We start from the raw sequence: 14,864 nt of genomic DNA, 5'->3' as shown, positions 1-14,864 counted from the left end.
TATCACGGTACTCCTGCACCAAAGAAAAACAACAAGTCACCTAGCTTATTTCTGGCATCAACAGCACATACACATGGCATAAAGTTCATGGTAAAGCTTAGTTTTATGTCTATGCGATGAATTCCGTGTGGCTGATCCCATAACTAAACAATTCTTTGTAATATAAACAAAATTCTACATGTTTGCTGTTGAGAACAAAGCAGTCCAGTTAGAGAAATTATGAATGACATTGCTCCACTGGCTCCTGCAAAAACATCTTGGAGTAAAAAAAAAAAAAAGTCTTTTGTTTTCTCTCAGTTTAATTGCTCTAAAGAGCTCTATTATCTATATGTCTACTTCTAAATCTATCTATTCTGGAAGATATATATGCAAATATGAGCAAGGTCAAAAGTTTCACAGGAAATCCCTCCATGATCTTCTCCACCACTACCTTTGGGATTCAAGACTATTTAGACTATGGAAGAACACCATTCTGCAGAGATTTCAAAGCAAAAGTTTCAGGTAACAGCTGGACTTTGCATTCTATCACAAACAAGAGGAAGAGTACGAATATTTGACTGTCTCAGTATCTTGCCGTCGTTACATTTCAGTGCAAAGGAACACAGAAGAATCAAAGCACAGTCTAGCTTGGAGAAAGGAGTTCTCAGTCCCCCTCAGTACTAAAACAATTAAGCAAACTATGACAAAGATGAAATCAAAGTGGTCTCAAAGGAAGGATCAGGTCACAAGGACAGAAAAGACATCACTTTATTCCCCTGGTCAGAATTCCCAATAGGGTGATGTTAATATTATCAAGAACAACAGTGCCAGAAGGGACAATAATACTCTGACACAAATACTCTTACAAAGCTAGATATGACAGGTGGTTGGTATAACCGCCCTGTAAGTTGCATATATGTAATTAAGGTCAAAAGTGTCCACATCACATCTGCATCGGACACTTAGATGTTTGGTAAGAATTTCCCCTTTGCCTTTGCTCATGATGTTTCCTGAAGAGGTTGCAAACCTGCAGTTGAGGGCAATTCCAGCTAGCAGACACACGTTTTGGGGTTTTGTTTTTCAAGTCCATATTTCTCTCTTGAGAAGCTAGAGGATATGGAAATACTGATCTCCACATGGCTGGGTGACAATAGTCAGTGGGAACTGACTGGCTCCCTGTCAGTGGACCATGTATTTGCTACAATTGTTTCCATTTCTATTTTCTTATACCAGCCCCTTTATTCATTTGCATCATCTTCTGTCTCCTTTAGGTATAGGAGTTTGCAATCCCAACTCTACAAAGATCATCCTTCCCATCCATCTCTACCTGCTCAAATTCTAGTCATCGCTCATGGTTCATCTCAAATGTCCACCTTTTTCCTTTTCCCAACAATCAGATGTGAGTTGTCCCTATTTTGAATACTCACAACATTTCTTACACTTCTTTTGTAGCCTAAACAGTATCCAGTAATAATATTGTTCTTATCTGTATAGTACTTATCTTGTCTGTGTAAGATCTATGAGCTTGTACATTCATTCACCCATCCATTCAGCAAAAATTTATTAAGTACTAGGTGCCACATACTAGGTAAACTGCTGTGGATATTGCAAAGAATAAGAGAAATGCATAAATCACCTACACTCCAATTAAAAAAAAGAAATCATAAAAAAAGAGAAATGGAGACAGGCTCTCAAGGAGATGCTGAGACAGGATCTACCTCGTTCATCTTTGATTCTACTGCAGAGCCTAGGCAAGTGCCTTGTGCTTAAATACTCAATTGGCATTTGTTGAAGTAAAGTTTTGTCAACCCTATTAACATAGTTTATGACATTCTATTAAATACAAGTATTAGAGCTATATTTCATAGCACTCTAAAAACCAATTTTGATTAATGTATGCTAATCACTAAACATTTCTTCTTCCATTCCAGTTAAATCACTAAGGTTTTATCCTGAAATAGTACTCAGAGTACTCAGATGTCTCTCTAAATTTATTTACCTGGGTAACTGCTGAAAGAGAGGCGACTACTCCTGGTGTCTTTATCAATGATGTTGAAGTCCCAGTGTTTATATATCCTGAGCATGGCAGCATACGTGTACCAGCTTGAGTGAGCAAAAAAGATGTTCTCAAATCCAGGAAGAACCTATAGCCAGAATCATAGTGAAGTATACAGATAACTGACTACAAATGTAGGAAGTGTAGAGGGATTATGTCTATTAAGGCGTTTACTGCTGTTTTTGTTACTGGAAAATTAACCTTTAATGTGCACAAAACAGAGTCTGTCCTAGCTTCCAAAATGGAAGATTCTGGATGGTGGGAGTGGCAGGTACATAGAGCATGGGAAAAATGATGGAAGAAATGGGTAACATCACGTACATCCAATTCCCTCCATCAGTTCCTTCTAGTTCTTAACTTCTATGACAGAGGAACCCATGAGCTGATATGTAACTATAGCTGGGAGTGATGAGATGTTACCATACTTGGGTGACATATAGAAAAAGTCCATATGGACCAGAAGAAGGACGAAGAGAAAGGCTGTCGCATGTCTCACCTTAATAAGAGCAGAGCAATGTCCCATGTCCCATCTCTTAAAAGCCTCCAGGCCGGAGTTTTTTGTGGGAGAAAGTGAGGGAATCAGGTCCAGCAGATCTCCAACAGCATTCAGGAACTGAATCTGGAACAGGGTCATGGGCTGGGAAAAGAGAGAGACAGCACTTAACATTGATTTCAGACACTCAGATGTCATTTTCTATTGTGAGGGCTCCTGTTGCTAGGTATCCATTACATTACTCCTTTGTGAAGGTTCCCTAATGTAACAGATACACTAGATTTTATTGTAGTTTATAAAATGATTTTTATTACTTTATAGTTTGTGAGACATTTTAGCCTGTTAGCCACAGATCTGGGGAGTGGGTCCTATGAGAGTAAAATGAACAGAGCCCTCTGCTTGCATTCCTCTTTAGCAGGTTTTTTCAGTCTTGGCACTAGTGATATTTGGGGCCAAATAAGTCTTTCTTGTTGGGCAGGGGGGCTGGGCATTGTAGGAAGTTTAGCAGCGTCCCTGGCCTCTACCCACTAGATATCAGTAGCACCCTCCCAATTTTGACAACCCAAAATGTCTAGGCATTGCAAAATGTCCTCTGGTGAGAAGTCATCCTTAGCTGAGAAGCACTGCTTTACAGCGAAAATATTCAACTAAGGTGCTTTTGATTTTGATCGTATGTTTAAAACAGGACTAACAGACTTGACAGCATTAAACCTGAAGCAATTATCAGGCTTGAACATGAACTCTGTGTTAACTAGAGAGCACTGCTCCAGCAAGATTCAAACCACCAGAGTCGCCCAGGGCTAGGCATCTACAAACAAATTGGTTTTCGGGCAGAGGTGGTGAGAAGACAAATACACATGACAATTTTAACAAAAGCAAAAGCAAGAAAAGAAAAAACACCTGATTATTTATTTATATAAACATTCTCTTTGTTTTGTTTTTGAATAAGTAATCCATTCATTATTCAATATTTTTTTTAATTATAAGATCTATAGTGGAAATTCTCTTCATTCCTATCCTCTGTTCACTCAAGACCCACCCTGTCTCCAGCTTACTACCACTTTTATTGGTTTCTTGCATATCTCTAGACTTCTAAAAATGTCTTACAAATACATTTTTTAACATAAACGATAGTGTGTTATATGTACTTCTCTTCACCTTGATTTTTTTCTCTTAATATCTTTTCATATCTTGGGGACCTTTCCATATTTGATATAAAAATCTTCCTCATTCTTTTAAATAGTATTCCAATGAATGGATGCATTATAATATTTTTAACCAGTATTTTATTGGTAGACTTTCAGGTGGTTTCTAGTCTTTTGCTAATATAAATAATGTAACAATAGTCAGACTTGGACACATCATTTTGTATGTGTGTGAGTCTGTGTGTGGGACAGAGCTCTAGAAATGATTTTGATTTTAATAGATATTTCCAAATTGTCTTCATAGGGCTTATTTCAATTATACTATTACAGCCTAACAACATATTAAACAATTAGTTTATTTCCAGTTTGATAGGTGAAAAACAGTATCTCATTGTAGTTTATACTGGCATTTCTTCTACTATGAGCACTGCTGAGCATATGTTTAAAAATCTTTGGATTTATTTTTTGTGAACTGTGAACGTGCTTTATCTGTTTTTCTACCAGGTTATTCTCGTTTACCTACTTTTAAGAGTTCTTTAAGCATTAGAGAGATTAGTTCATTGTCTCCGAGATGAATTGCAATATATCTTTCAGTTTGTAATTTGCTTTTAAATATTTTGCCTTTATTTTAAAAATTAAGAATGATACCATACATATGAAAGAATAAAGATGTATATGCACAGTTTAAGGAAAAATAATAAACTCCACCTCACAGTTTTTAAAAAATAGAATATTATACATAATAATATATAATAATATATCATAGAATATTATTGTACATTTTATAAAACTTAGACATTTTTCTTAACAAACATATTGTCTAAAACACTTGCTTTATTAGGTTAATTAAATAGCCAGTACATTCACATGGGGCTCTTTAACCTACCCCAGAGAATAGCATGAATGAGACTGAAAGAACACAGAAACAAGCTGGTTTATTTGTGAGTTAACCTGACACTGAGTCAGGTGCTAGCAATGAGATAGATAAGACAGTTCTTCTGTGCAAGAAATTTATTCTCTAGTCCTAATTTGATCTTCTCCTTAATTGCAATGTATCAATAATTTTAAAGATAATTTTCAATATTCTTGCCATACCATATAAATCCTGAGTAGCTTTTAAAACATCTTACCTTTGTTCCTTCTACTGTAGCCCTCTTCTTTGCCCCTACATATAGCCCATCCATTTGTGCCATAACATAGCCTGTGTGTCTCCAAAACGGGTCATCCTTGTAATTTCTGATGTTATCCCGGGCCCACTGATCTTGCTTCCTGGAAGACAAATTAGATTTGTACTAGAGGTCTCCATGGTTGTTCATCCAAAGCTAAATTAAACCCAGGTATTTAGAGATTATATATTCAGATACTTATGTTAGCTAGTATAATTTCAATTCTGGATCTTATAACATTCCAATCACTTTGAAAGGATATCAGAGCAAATCCTAAGTGATTTTTAATTTCTCCCAAGGACTATGACTCTTCCATTATAACTTCCCCCATGCTCTATCTAGAACTATCTAGAAACATAGGTGTAATATTTACTTATCTGTGATACTGAGACCTAAGAAAGTTGAGGATAGACTGGTTCAAATATATCTTATATAAAATCACGTTTCACTAAATCGGTAAGGACAAGTTGATTAACTTTACTTTGTAGATAGAAGTGATAAACAACAGGAAAAAAACAAAAGCTGTTAAGGACAGGGTGGTTTGTATTTGTCTGTATTTCTCTCAGATCATTTTCATAGTTTATGGTTTGCCCTATACCAGTTGTCGCTAATAACAGCCTCAATGCCTCTGTCCTAGGAAAAAGTCTTTTTTTTTTTAATAGTCCTTTCATTCTCTCTTCTCTTTTTGTTGTCTGCACTTTATGCAGGATGAGTTGATATAAATTTGTATACTAAAAGCTATTTCTGATGTGTTCAGGCTATCTCTAGATCAATTTAAAAATACAGTGTCACTGCTTCATGGGATCTAGCCCAGATGCTCTGTAGGACCTTAGCATCTGATGAAGGGGTTGCTTAGTATATAATTTGGAGGGCCAAACCAAGAGCTCCTTTATCCCCAAATTAGTCTCATAGTCTGTCATCCCACAAATATAAGACAGATTTTCTGAATATTGAGAATTATTAGTCTTCAGAAAACTGTACTAAAATGGAAATATTCTCAGAGGATGTTAAGAATTATAACTTTAGATATGAGCTAACTTCCCAGCTAAGAAGAGTCACCAGGTCCATGAAATGGAAGCACCTTTCAGAGGGAGAAGGAATGATTTCTGCAAGGAGAGGAGCCCCCAGGTGGAAGGGATCCGGGGATTTGACTTTGCCTGTCTTGCACTGGTGAGATCTTCCTCTAGCTGCGTCAGCAATTGATAATGGGATATTCAACCTGACCTCTGAAAGAGCACAAATCAGAAGGCATTTGTCCACAACCAGTTTTCATGCCATCACCAAAAGGTGCTATACTTAACTACAAGAATTACTCCAGAGTCCTGCCTAAGAGATGGAAAAGAAATTGGTGAAGGAGAAATTGCTGTTTGAAATGACAGATTCAAGCCCTGAAGCCTCAACAGCAATGAGAAGAGGAAAGCTTACGTTAAAGAAAGAGGAATACTTACGTTAAAAACTCCTGTACTTTATCCAACACGGAACGTTCCTTAATCAGCTGTGGGTAGAGGTTTGTGAAGTGGTCATACATATGTCTGAAAGGAGAGATGAAAATTGTTACATTTCCATTTTTCTTCTTGGATTTTCCCATCACAGTAAATTATCCAGTATTTTGGCTAACTGGGATGTTCCCTAGGCAAACCTTCCCTATCTTCTTTTATAAATCAAATGCACAATTTAAAATGGGGAAATATTGGGACTTCCCTGGTGGCGCAATGGTTGAGAATCCTCCTGCCAATGCAGGGAACAAGGGTTCGATCCCTGGTCCGAGAAGATCCCACAGGCCGTGGAGCAACTAAGCCCGTGCGCCACAGCTACTGAGACTGTGCTCTAGAGCCAGGTCTCTGCAATAAGAGAAGCCACCGCAATGAGAAGCCCGCGCACCGCAGCAAAGAGTAGCCCCTGCTCGCCGCGCCGCAACTAGAGAAAGCCCGCGCACAGCAGTGAAGACCCAGCGCAGCCAAAAATAAATAAATAAATAAATTTTAAAAAAATTTAAAAATAAAATTGGGAAATATTCCCAACATATAGAAAAGCATAGAATATAACAAACACCCAAGTATCCACTACCCAACTATATAAAATCATTATATTTTGCCATATTTGCTTCATATTTTTAAAAAAAGATATAAAACATAAGATAGAGTTCAACCACTGACACTAACTGTCCTCCCTTCTCCCCAGAGGCAACTGCAGTCTTGAATGAGTGATTTATTGTTCTCATGCACATTTTTATACCATCTCTCTCTATATATATATTTAATCATAAATAATGTATATTATTATTAATAATGTTTCAGGACAAATATAAATAAGATCATACTATCTACCACCCTAACTTGTTTATTTTTCTCCACATGATATTTTAAAAGAATTATCTGTTATCATCTGCAGCTTAAACTTATTCTTTTCATGTGTTGATGGTATTCCATGTTATGACTATATAAAAATTCATTTATGCAGTCCTATGATAGACATTTAACTGGTTTTTCATTTTTCGCTATTACAGTGCAACTTCAAACATTGTTGTAAATGTCTCTTTTTACACATTTGTTTTTCTAGTATGTATGTGTATATATACATATACATATAAAAGTAGAATTTCTGGGTTGAATATTCTATACACCTATAGTTACTAGATACTGCCAAATTGTTCTCCACAGTGATTGTACCAAATTACGTTCTCCCCAACTACATGTTAGATCTCTCCTTGCTCCTTACCCTTGCCAACACTTGGCACAGTCAGACTTTCAAATTTTCAACAGTCTGTTGTATCTGAAATGATTCTGTGTTTTAATTTCCATTCCCCTCAGCATTAGTCTATTTGAGATTTTTTAAAACTTATTTAAAAAGTTAAATGTCCCTCATACGCTATACAGTAAACATTTTTGGTGAACTATAATTGACATACAACATTGTATAATGATTTGATACATTTATATATTGCAATGTGATTATCACCATAGCATCAGCTAACACCTCTACCATGTCACGTAATTGTAATTTCTTTTTGATGGTAAGAACAATTAAGATCTAATCTCTTAGAAACTCTGAAGTTTATAATACAGTATTGTTGACTATAATCACTATGCTGTACGTTGGCTCTCCAGGACTTATCTACTAGTTGCAAGTCTGTATCCTTGAACAACATCTCCTCAATTAAACGTTTTTGAATTGATGAAAATAATCCATTTACATCTGTTGTGATTTTCATATACTTGGATTTATTTCTGTAGTCCCTTCTGTTTTCCATTTACCATCCCTTTTTTTTGTCTCTCTTTTATGGTTTCTCTGTTTAAATAACATTTTCATTATCCTTCTTTTTACTTCTGCTAATTTAGAAGCTTTATATAAAATGTACAATTGACTCTTGAACAACATGACTTTGTACAGCAAGGGTCCACTTATACATGGATTTTTTCAGCAAATACATACTCTTTGGATATGGAGGGCTGACCATAAGTCTACATGAGGATTTTTGACTGTGCAGGGTTGGGGGTGAGGACTCAGCGTCTCTAACCCCAGCATTGTTCAAGGGTCAGCTGCATTTCTATTCCATTAGTGATCATCATTAAAAATTGTGAAAACATTCATTATTATGCATTTTATTATAAAATATAAATGACTTTTTTTGGGGGGGCAGTACCACGTGGCATGCAGGATCTTAATTCCTCGACCAGGGATCAACCCATGCCCACTGCAATGGAAGCATGGAGTCCTACCCACCGGACTGCCAGGGAATTCTTATATAAAATCTAAATGAATTTTCTATTTCTCTCCTCCTCCAAACATACATATTTTAGCAAGCTTTACCCACTGACATCACCCATCATGTTATTGTTTGAAGATTTAGTTTTACCTTTTCAATTAAATATTAAAATAATTTTTATTGTTTAACTTTTACAATCAAATTTTATTAACTTCTTTGTTTTTTGTGTTAACTATTGTTCCTTATATCCCAAATGTTCCCTCTTGCTATTTTTGTTAATGTATGTCCTATAATAGTTTAATAGAAGTCTGTGAATGGTAAAATATTTTAACTTATATATCTAAAAATATCCTTGTTTTGCCCTTGCTCTTGGATAATTTAAACGGTTTTAAAACTCTAGTTATTCTTCCTCAGTACTTTAAAAATGTCATCCTCATCTTCTGGGTCTATTGTTGCTAATGAGAGGTATGCTGGCAGTCAAGCTGAGATGCCTTTGAAATCAATGTTTTTCTTTCTGATAGCTTTTAAAATTATTCCCTTTATCCTCAAATTTCTGTAGTTTCATCCTGTGTTGTAGCAATTTAATAGGCTGTGTCTTCCAACTAAGGACTCGTGTCTTTCTCAATTTTGATCAATTCTCACTATTACCCTGTCAACTATTGCTTATCTGCAATTCCCTCCAGTTTCTTTTTCTGGGACTCCTAATAGACATATGTTGGAGTTTCTCAATCAAACTTCTCTGTTTAATAACAGCTTTCTCATTATTTTTACCCCTTTCTCTTTTGGGGCAGTGTACTGTATAAATCCCTCAATACTAATGTCTGATTCAGAAATTATTTCTCTGAGTTGGTCTAGTCCAGGGTTTGCCCACTTATTGATATTTTAAAAAATTAATTTCCATAATTTTCATTTATGATATTTCAAGCAGGTTCTTTTAAAATATCTACCTGTCTTATTTCTTCCTTTTTGTTCCATAAATTTTTCAAGTTTTCCTTCATATATGTGTGTGTGTGTGTGTGTGTGTGTGTGTGTGTGTGTGTGTGTATACATATATTTTGTTGTCATTGTTGTGACCTGCAGCTTGAGTGATCCTAGCTCCCCAACCAGGGACTGAACCTGCGCCCTCGGCAGTGAAAGCGCATAGTCCTAACCACTGGACCACCAGGGAATTTCCAAGTTTTCCTTCATTTAAAACTTAAGAGTACCTTAAGCATATTTAAAGTCTTTGTTAAACCATCTACAAAATTCATCTGGAGTGTATTAATGACTTACTTTATTGATTTTGCTTTTTCTTAGCATTCAGTTTCTTTGTGCTTTTTTTATCATTTTTTTTTTACATCTTTATTGGAGTATAATTGCTTTACAATGGTGTGTTAGTTTCTGCTTTATAACAAAGTGAATCAGTTATACATATACATAGGTTCCCATATCTCTTCCCTCTTGCATCTCCCTCCCTCCCACCCTCCCTATCCCACCCCTCCAGGCAGTCACAAAGCACCGAGCTGATCTCCCTGTGCTGTGTGGCTGCTTCCCACTAGCTATCTACCTTACGTTTGGTAGTGTATACATGTCCATGCCTCTCTCTCGCTTTGTCACAGCTTACCCTTCCCCCTCCCCATATCCTCAAGTCCATTCTCTAGTAGGTCTGTGTCTTTATTCCTGTCTTACCCCTAGGTTCTTCATGTGTCCATCATCGGATGAATGGATAAAGAAGATGTGGCACATATATACAATGGAATATTACTCAGCCATAAAAAGAAACGAAATTGAGCTATTTGTAATGAGGTGGATAGACCTAGAGTCTGTCATACAGAGTGAAGTAAGTCAGAAAGAGAAAGACAAATACCGTATGCTAACACGTATATATGGAATTTAAGAAAAAAAATGTCTTTGTGCTTTTTTGAACTTGGTATTCAGGCATTTTAAGTTATGTGTTTGTTTACATTCTTAAATTCTTCCCCCCCCCCACCCCCTTCCTTTCTCCCTCCCTCTTTCTTGCCTCTCATTTCCTTCTAGGTACTTCCATCAGACTCCCTGAGAACCAGGTCTTGTAGCGGCTTTGGGGGACTTCTTTCCTGTGGAATGCTGCACGTATATGTGTCCTGGAACCAGCACATGGATGATTTGGTTCTTTTGCCCACCCCGCCTCCCGTCAAGCTCACGGTTTCTTATAAATCTCTACACCAGAGTGCACATCAGCAGAAGTTATTCTGTGGCCTCCTATTTTCCAAACAGTCCAAAGCAGCAAGGTTACTTCTGCTTCCCAACCTTGATTCAGCTCCCTCAGGTCACAGAGTCTTCACCCACCAGCCGGGGTGGCTGTCTCTGCCTGCTTCATGCCAAGGGCCCAGCAGATCCAGACCCCAGCGCTTTTCTGCTTCATTTGTGGTTCAAGAGATCTTTAATCTTGTTTGGGGGGTCCAGCTATATTACCATGATGCTCTCTTTCTATACATTTTATCTACTATTTGCTCTAAGTTTGGAGCAAAGTGGGTCAAATTGTGAGCCCCTTGCACCCTCTGGACTGGAAGTTTACCTAAAGTCTGAGTTCTGGTTTTTATTTGATGCTTTTTATCGACCTAGAGGTCAGCACTGTAAGCAGGAGGTGACTTGGCTTCCAAATATGGGAATTTGGCCCCCAGCACTGTGGAACTTTAGATATCTTTATCTAATAGTTTCCAGAACTGAAATTGATGCGAATAGAGTTTTATTGCCAGTGAGGCAAAGAACACTAAAATCCTTTGAAATTTTTTAGTTTATGGTCCTTGAATTCAACAAACTTCATGAGTGCTTTTCCTTCAAATTATCTGTAAATATTTTTTTTAAATTGAATTATCATATTTAACTTTTGTTTATATATCTTTTATGCTGCCATAGCTATTCTTCTATCAAGTTGGCCCCTTTTCTATCATCTCTAAAACTGAGGGAGAGACCAGCAATAAAGCTGGACAGGTATGTGGCTGACAGGGAAGGGACCCTCTGCCCCGGCCTCATATTTCAGGTGAATGGAATGCAGAAACTCCAGGTGAGTGGGACGACTTGGTTTAGTTGCTTAGGGAAGCAAAAGCCCTTCAGTTTTCCCTCCAAGGTTGCCTGGGGAAGTAGAGATGGCTGCCAGGACTGTCTGGGCTCAGAAGCCAAATGCAGCACCCCTGCCCCCCTCCATGAGTTTCAGGGAGCAGCTAAAGGCTTTCTTGTCTGGCCTGGGGTGGAATAAGAGGACATTGGGAGTTGATGGACCTCCTGGGGGCAGAGGACTTATACTTGGGGTGACGACTGCAACCTCAATGGCATTGATTTTGCAACTGGAGACCAGGGAGACCATGGAAGCCTCATCAGGTGTCAGGTGGGGAAACACCCCAGCTAAAGACTCAATGAGACTGTTCCACTTCAGTAAATGTGCCAGAGAAGGACACAGGACAACCACTGCTTAAACATCCCCCCTCCCTCCAAGATGCCTCAGTAACACCAATCCATTCTGGAAAAAAGTGTTTGGAAGAGGACTGGAACATTCTGAATTGACTCAGTTTCAATGAGATTTTGTCCCTATAGAAATGACTATGGTAACATTTCCTGCCATGAGGAGGAATGGGCTCTTAAAATTAGAATGATTTAAATGGAAATAAAGTTCTCTGTTTTGGGAAAAAATAATTTGTGGGCTATTGACCTACCAATGCGCACTCAGGTAAAGATACAAAAATTCATACTTTTTACCTAAAGTCTCCATCACTGCACCCTGCCCAGCTCCACCCAGAGCTCCAGATCCTCTCGATTTTTCAGTCTATTTCAATATAGGGCTGTTTCTCAACCGGAGTGATTTTTCCCTCCAAGGGGCATTTGGCAATGTCTGGAGACATATTTTGTTGTCACAATAGGGGGGTGGAAGGTGCAACTGGCATCTAGTGGGTAGAGGCCAGGGATGCCGCTCAACTTCCTACAATGCACAACAAAGGATAATTCAATCCCAAACGTCAAAAGTGCTGAGGTTGAGAAACCCTGAAACAGAGGAACATTCATCCTGACTTGGGGGTGGTTGCTGTGGAGGTCCATGTAACGGTAAAGACAGATGTAGATAAAAGAGGGTAACTAGGCCAGAATTACTAATATTTTTTCTTTCTTTTTTGGGGGGGAGGGGGAGGGGCTAAACTTTTTGATTCTGATATTCAGAGCTGCGGGAGAGAAACCTGCACCTTGAGACCAGAAGTGGAGGCTTCACCTGCCCCTGCCCCACCCAGGGGCCCTGAGGAACGTAATCCATTCACAGTCCCCTGAAAAGGGTGAGGCCCTTCTCTGATCTTTGAGCCTGGGGCCCTATACCTTTGCGTGCTGGAGCAACACAGGACAGCAGATAAGAGCAGAGGCTTTGAATTCTGAACTCAAAGCTTGATCCACTCCTTGTAGGCTCTACAACCATAAGCAGCATTCCCAACTTCACCATGCTTCCGAATTCTCATCGAACAGAGCCAAGACCAGTCTCCACGTCAAGGATGTGTTAGATTTCGTTTCAGCTCCCGTGGTGTGTAAAGTCAGTAAGTTTCCTCCTAAGTTGGCCGAGACTTTGCCCATCTTTCCATCTCTCACACACACTTTGTGACAATCACAAAGACATATGGACACCTACTTTTCCCTGCGTCTTTTTGCATTATGTTAATACCATATCATTTAGTGCTTGTCAGGTGATCTCTCCTACTCTTTCCTAGTTGTTTCAACTTCCTACTTCCTGGGTCTGACACCGTATCAGGCTCCTTTAGTATTTCCCATTGTGATTAATCCACTTGTGTGTGTGTGTGTGTGTGCATGTGCACAGACTCCGTAGCTGGACAGCTGGTCTCCAATTCTGGCTGCTGCTAACTAGCTCTGTGACTTTCAGCTACTTATTTTACCTCTCTGTGCCCAAGTTTTCTCTCAGTAATATGGGGATAGTAATAATATATACCTCACAGCGTGGCTGTGGATTAAATAATTTAACATATATAAAATGTTTTGAACAATGCCCGGCATATTTTAAATTATATATATGTGTGTATGTGTGTGTATATATATATAAATATAAGTGCTAGTCGTCATCATCATCATCATCATCATCACTATTTTGTGCTTCATGTTAAGTCCCAAATAATTACCAACTGATGGGTCATTTGATAATTTTGAGGGTGTGACTGTGTCTTACTTATCTTTGCTTTGGCTACAGCCTTGACCTGGAGCCATATTCAGTTTCTAATATCAGAAGGAGCAAGTTGGGGGGTACGGAGGAGATTCTTGAAGTATCTCTCGATGGTAAGACAAACGCCCAAAAAGGTTCCGCCTTTGACTAGTCTCTCTACTTGTGCCATAATCTTGCTAGAACCTCTTTTCATCATAGTTTTACCAACTGCTGTGTCAACACATTACCTTAAAACGAGTGGGGAGAGTACTCAGGAACTCACTCCCCACTGTCTCTCTATCCCCAGAGCCCAGCACAAGGTAGTATAACGAGGGTGTGTCGCATTGAATTGTGGCATCCAAACTGGCTAGGTAATTCCAGAGGAGGTCATTTCTACATGTGCCTCAGCAACACAAGAGATCAGCCACTTTGTTAAAAACTAGAGCAGACCAGGTCCTCACACCCCCATCACCATTCTTTCCAGAAAGGTTTCCTGACTTATTTTATTGACTATCAATGGCTATTTATCAGGTTTTACATCATTAGTGAGCATCAGAGACTCTTAATTTGCAACTGTTAGGGAGCCACCCAGTAGAGTTAAAAAAAATGAAGACAGAAATTCCATTTGGCCAAGGCTGCTAGACGATGCATTACATGGAAATACGTAGCTGACACTTCCGATTCATCTCTCATAAAACAGGAACAACAGGATTCAATTAAACTTCATAAGCGTGTAGTTAAGTAACCACTGTGTGGGGGGGGGGCAGAAGTGCTGTGCCAGGCGCCTGGGGTATATAAAGATGAATAAGATGGGGACCCTGTCCTCAAGGCACTAACAGGTGGTGGAGGGGAGAGATGGGGCTCTGATCCAGTGGAAATGGAATCAGAAAGAGCTTCATCAAGAAGAGAGCATCATATAACTGATTCAATTTGTTGTACAGCAGAAACTAACACAACATCGTAAAGCAATTATACTCCAATAAAGATGTATTAAAAAAGGTCATTTCTGGGCTTCCCTGGTGGCGCAGTGGTTGAGAGTCCGCCTGCCGATGCAGGGGACGCGGGTTCGTGCCCCGGTCCGGGAGGATCCCACGTGCCGCGGAGCGGCTGGCCCGTGAGCCATGGCCGCTGAGCCTGCGCGTCCGGAGCCTGTGCTCCGCAACCGGAGAGGCCACA

At 38.9% G+C, this 14,864-nt stretch overlaps 1 protein-coding gene across 2 annotated transcripts in view; it reads right to left on the bottom strand.

Annotated features, from left to right (window-relative positions):
- Positions 1 to 14,864, bottom strand: part of PLBD1 (phospholipase B domain containing 1) — a 69,983-nt gene that overhangs the window by 32,112 nt on the left and 23,007 nt on the right. For both annotated transcript variants that reach the window (XM_027129547.1, XM_027129548.1), the window contains exons 3-6: positions 6,288 to 6,371; positions 4,804 to 4,942; positions 2,532 to 2,672; positions 1,979 to 2,123 (exon numbers count right to left, since the gene is read on the bottom strand). In XM_027129547.1, coding sequence (XP_026985348.1) covers positions 1,979 to 2,123; positions 2,532 to 2,672; positions 4,804 to 4,942; positions 6,288 to 6,371 — 509 coding nt within the window. The remainder of the gene's footprint in view (positions 1 to 1,978; positions 2,124 to 2,531; positions 2,673 to 4,803; positions 4,943 to 6,287; positions 6,372 to 14,864) is intronic.

This window comes from Aethalodelphis obliquidens, unplaced genomic scaffold (genome assembly GCF_003676395.1).
Source record: "Aethalodelphis obliquidens isolate GAN/ISIS:26980383/991018 unplaced genomic scaffold, ASM367639v1 scaffold36, whole genome shotgun sequence".
Classification (NCBI taxonomy): Eukaryota; Metazoa; Chordata; class Mammalia; order Artiodactyla; family Delphinidae; genus Aethalodelphis; species Aethalodelphis obliquidens.
The sequence above is the reverse complement of the archived record's forward strand: the minus strand, read 5'-3'. Positions and strand labels throughout refer to the sequence as shown.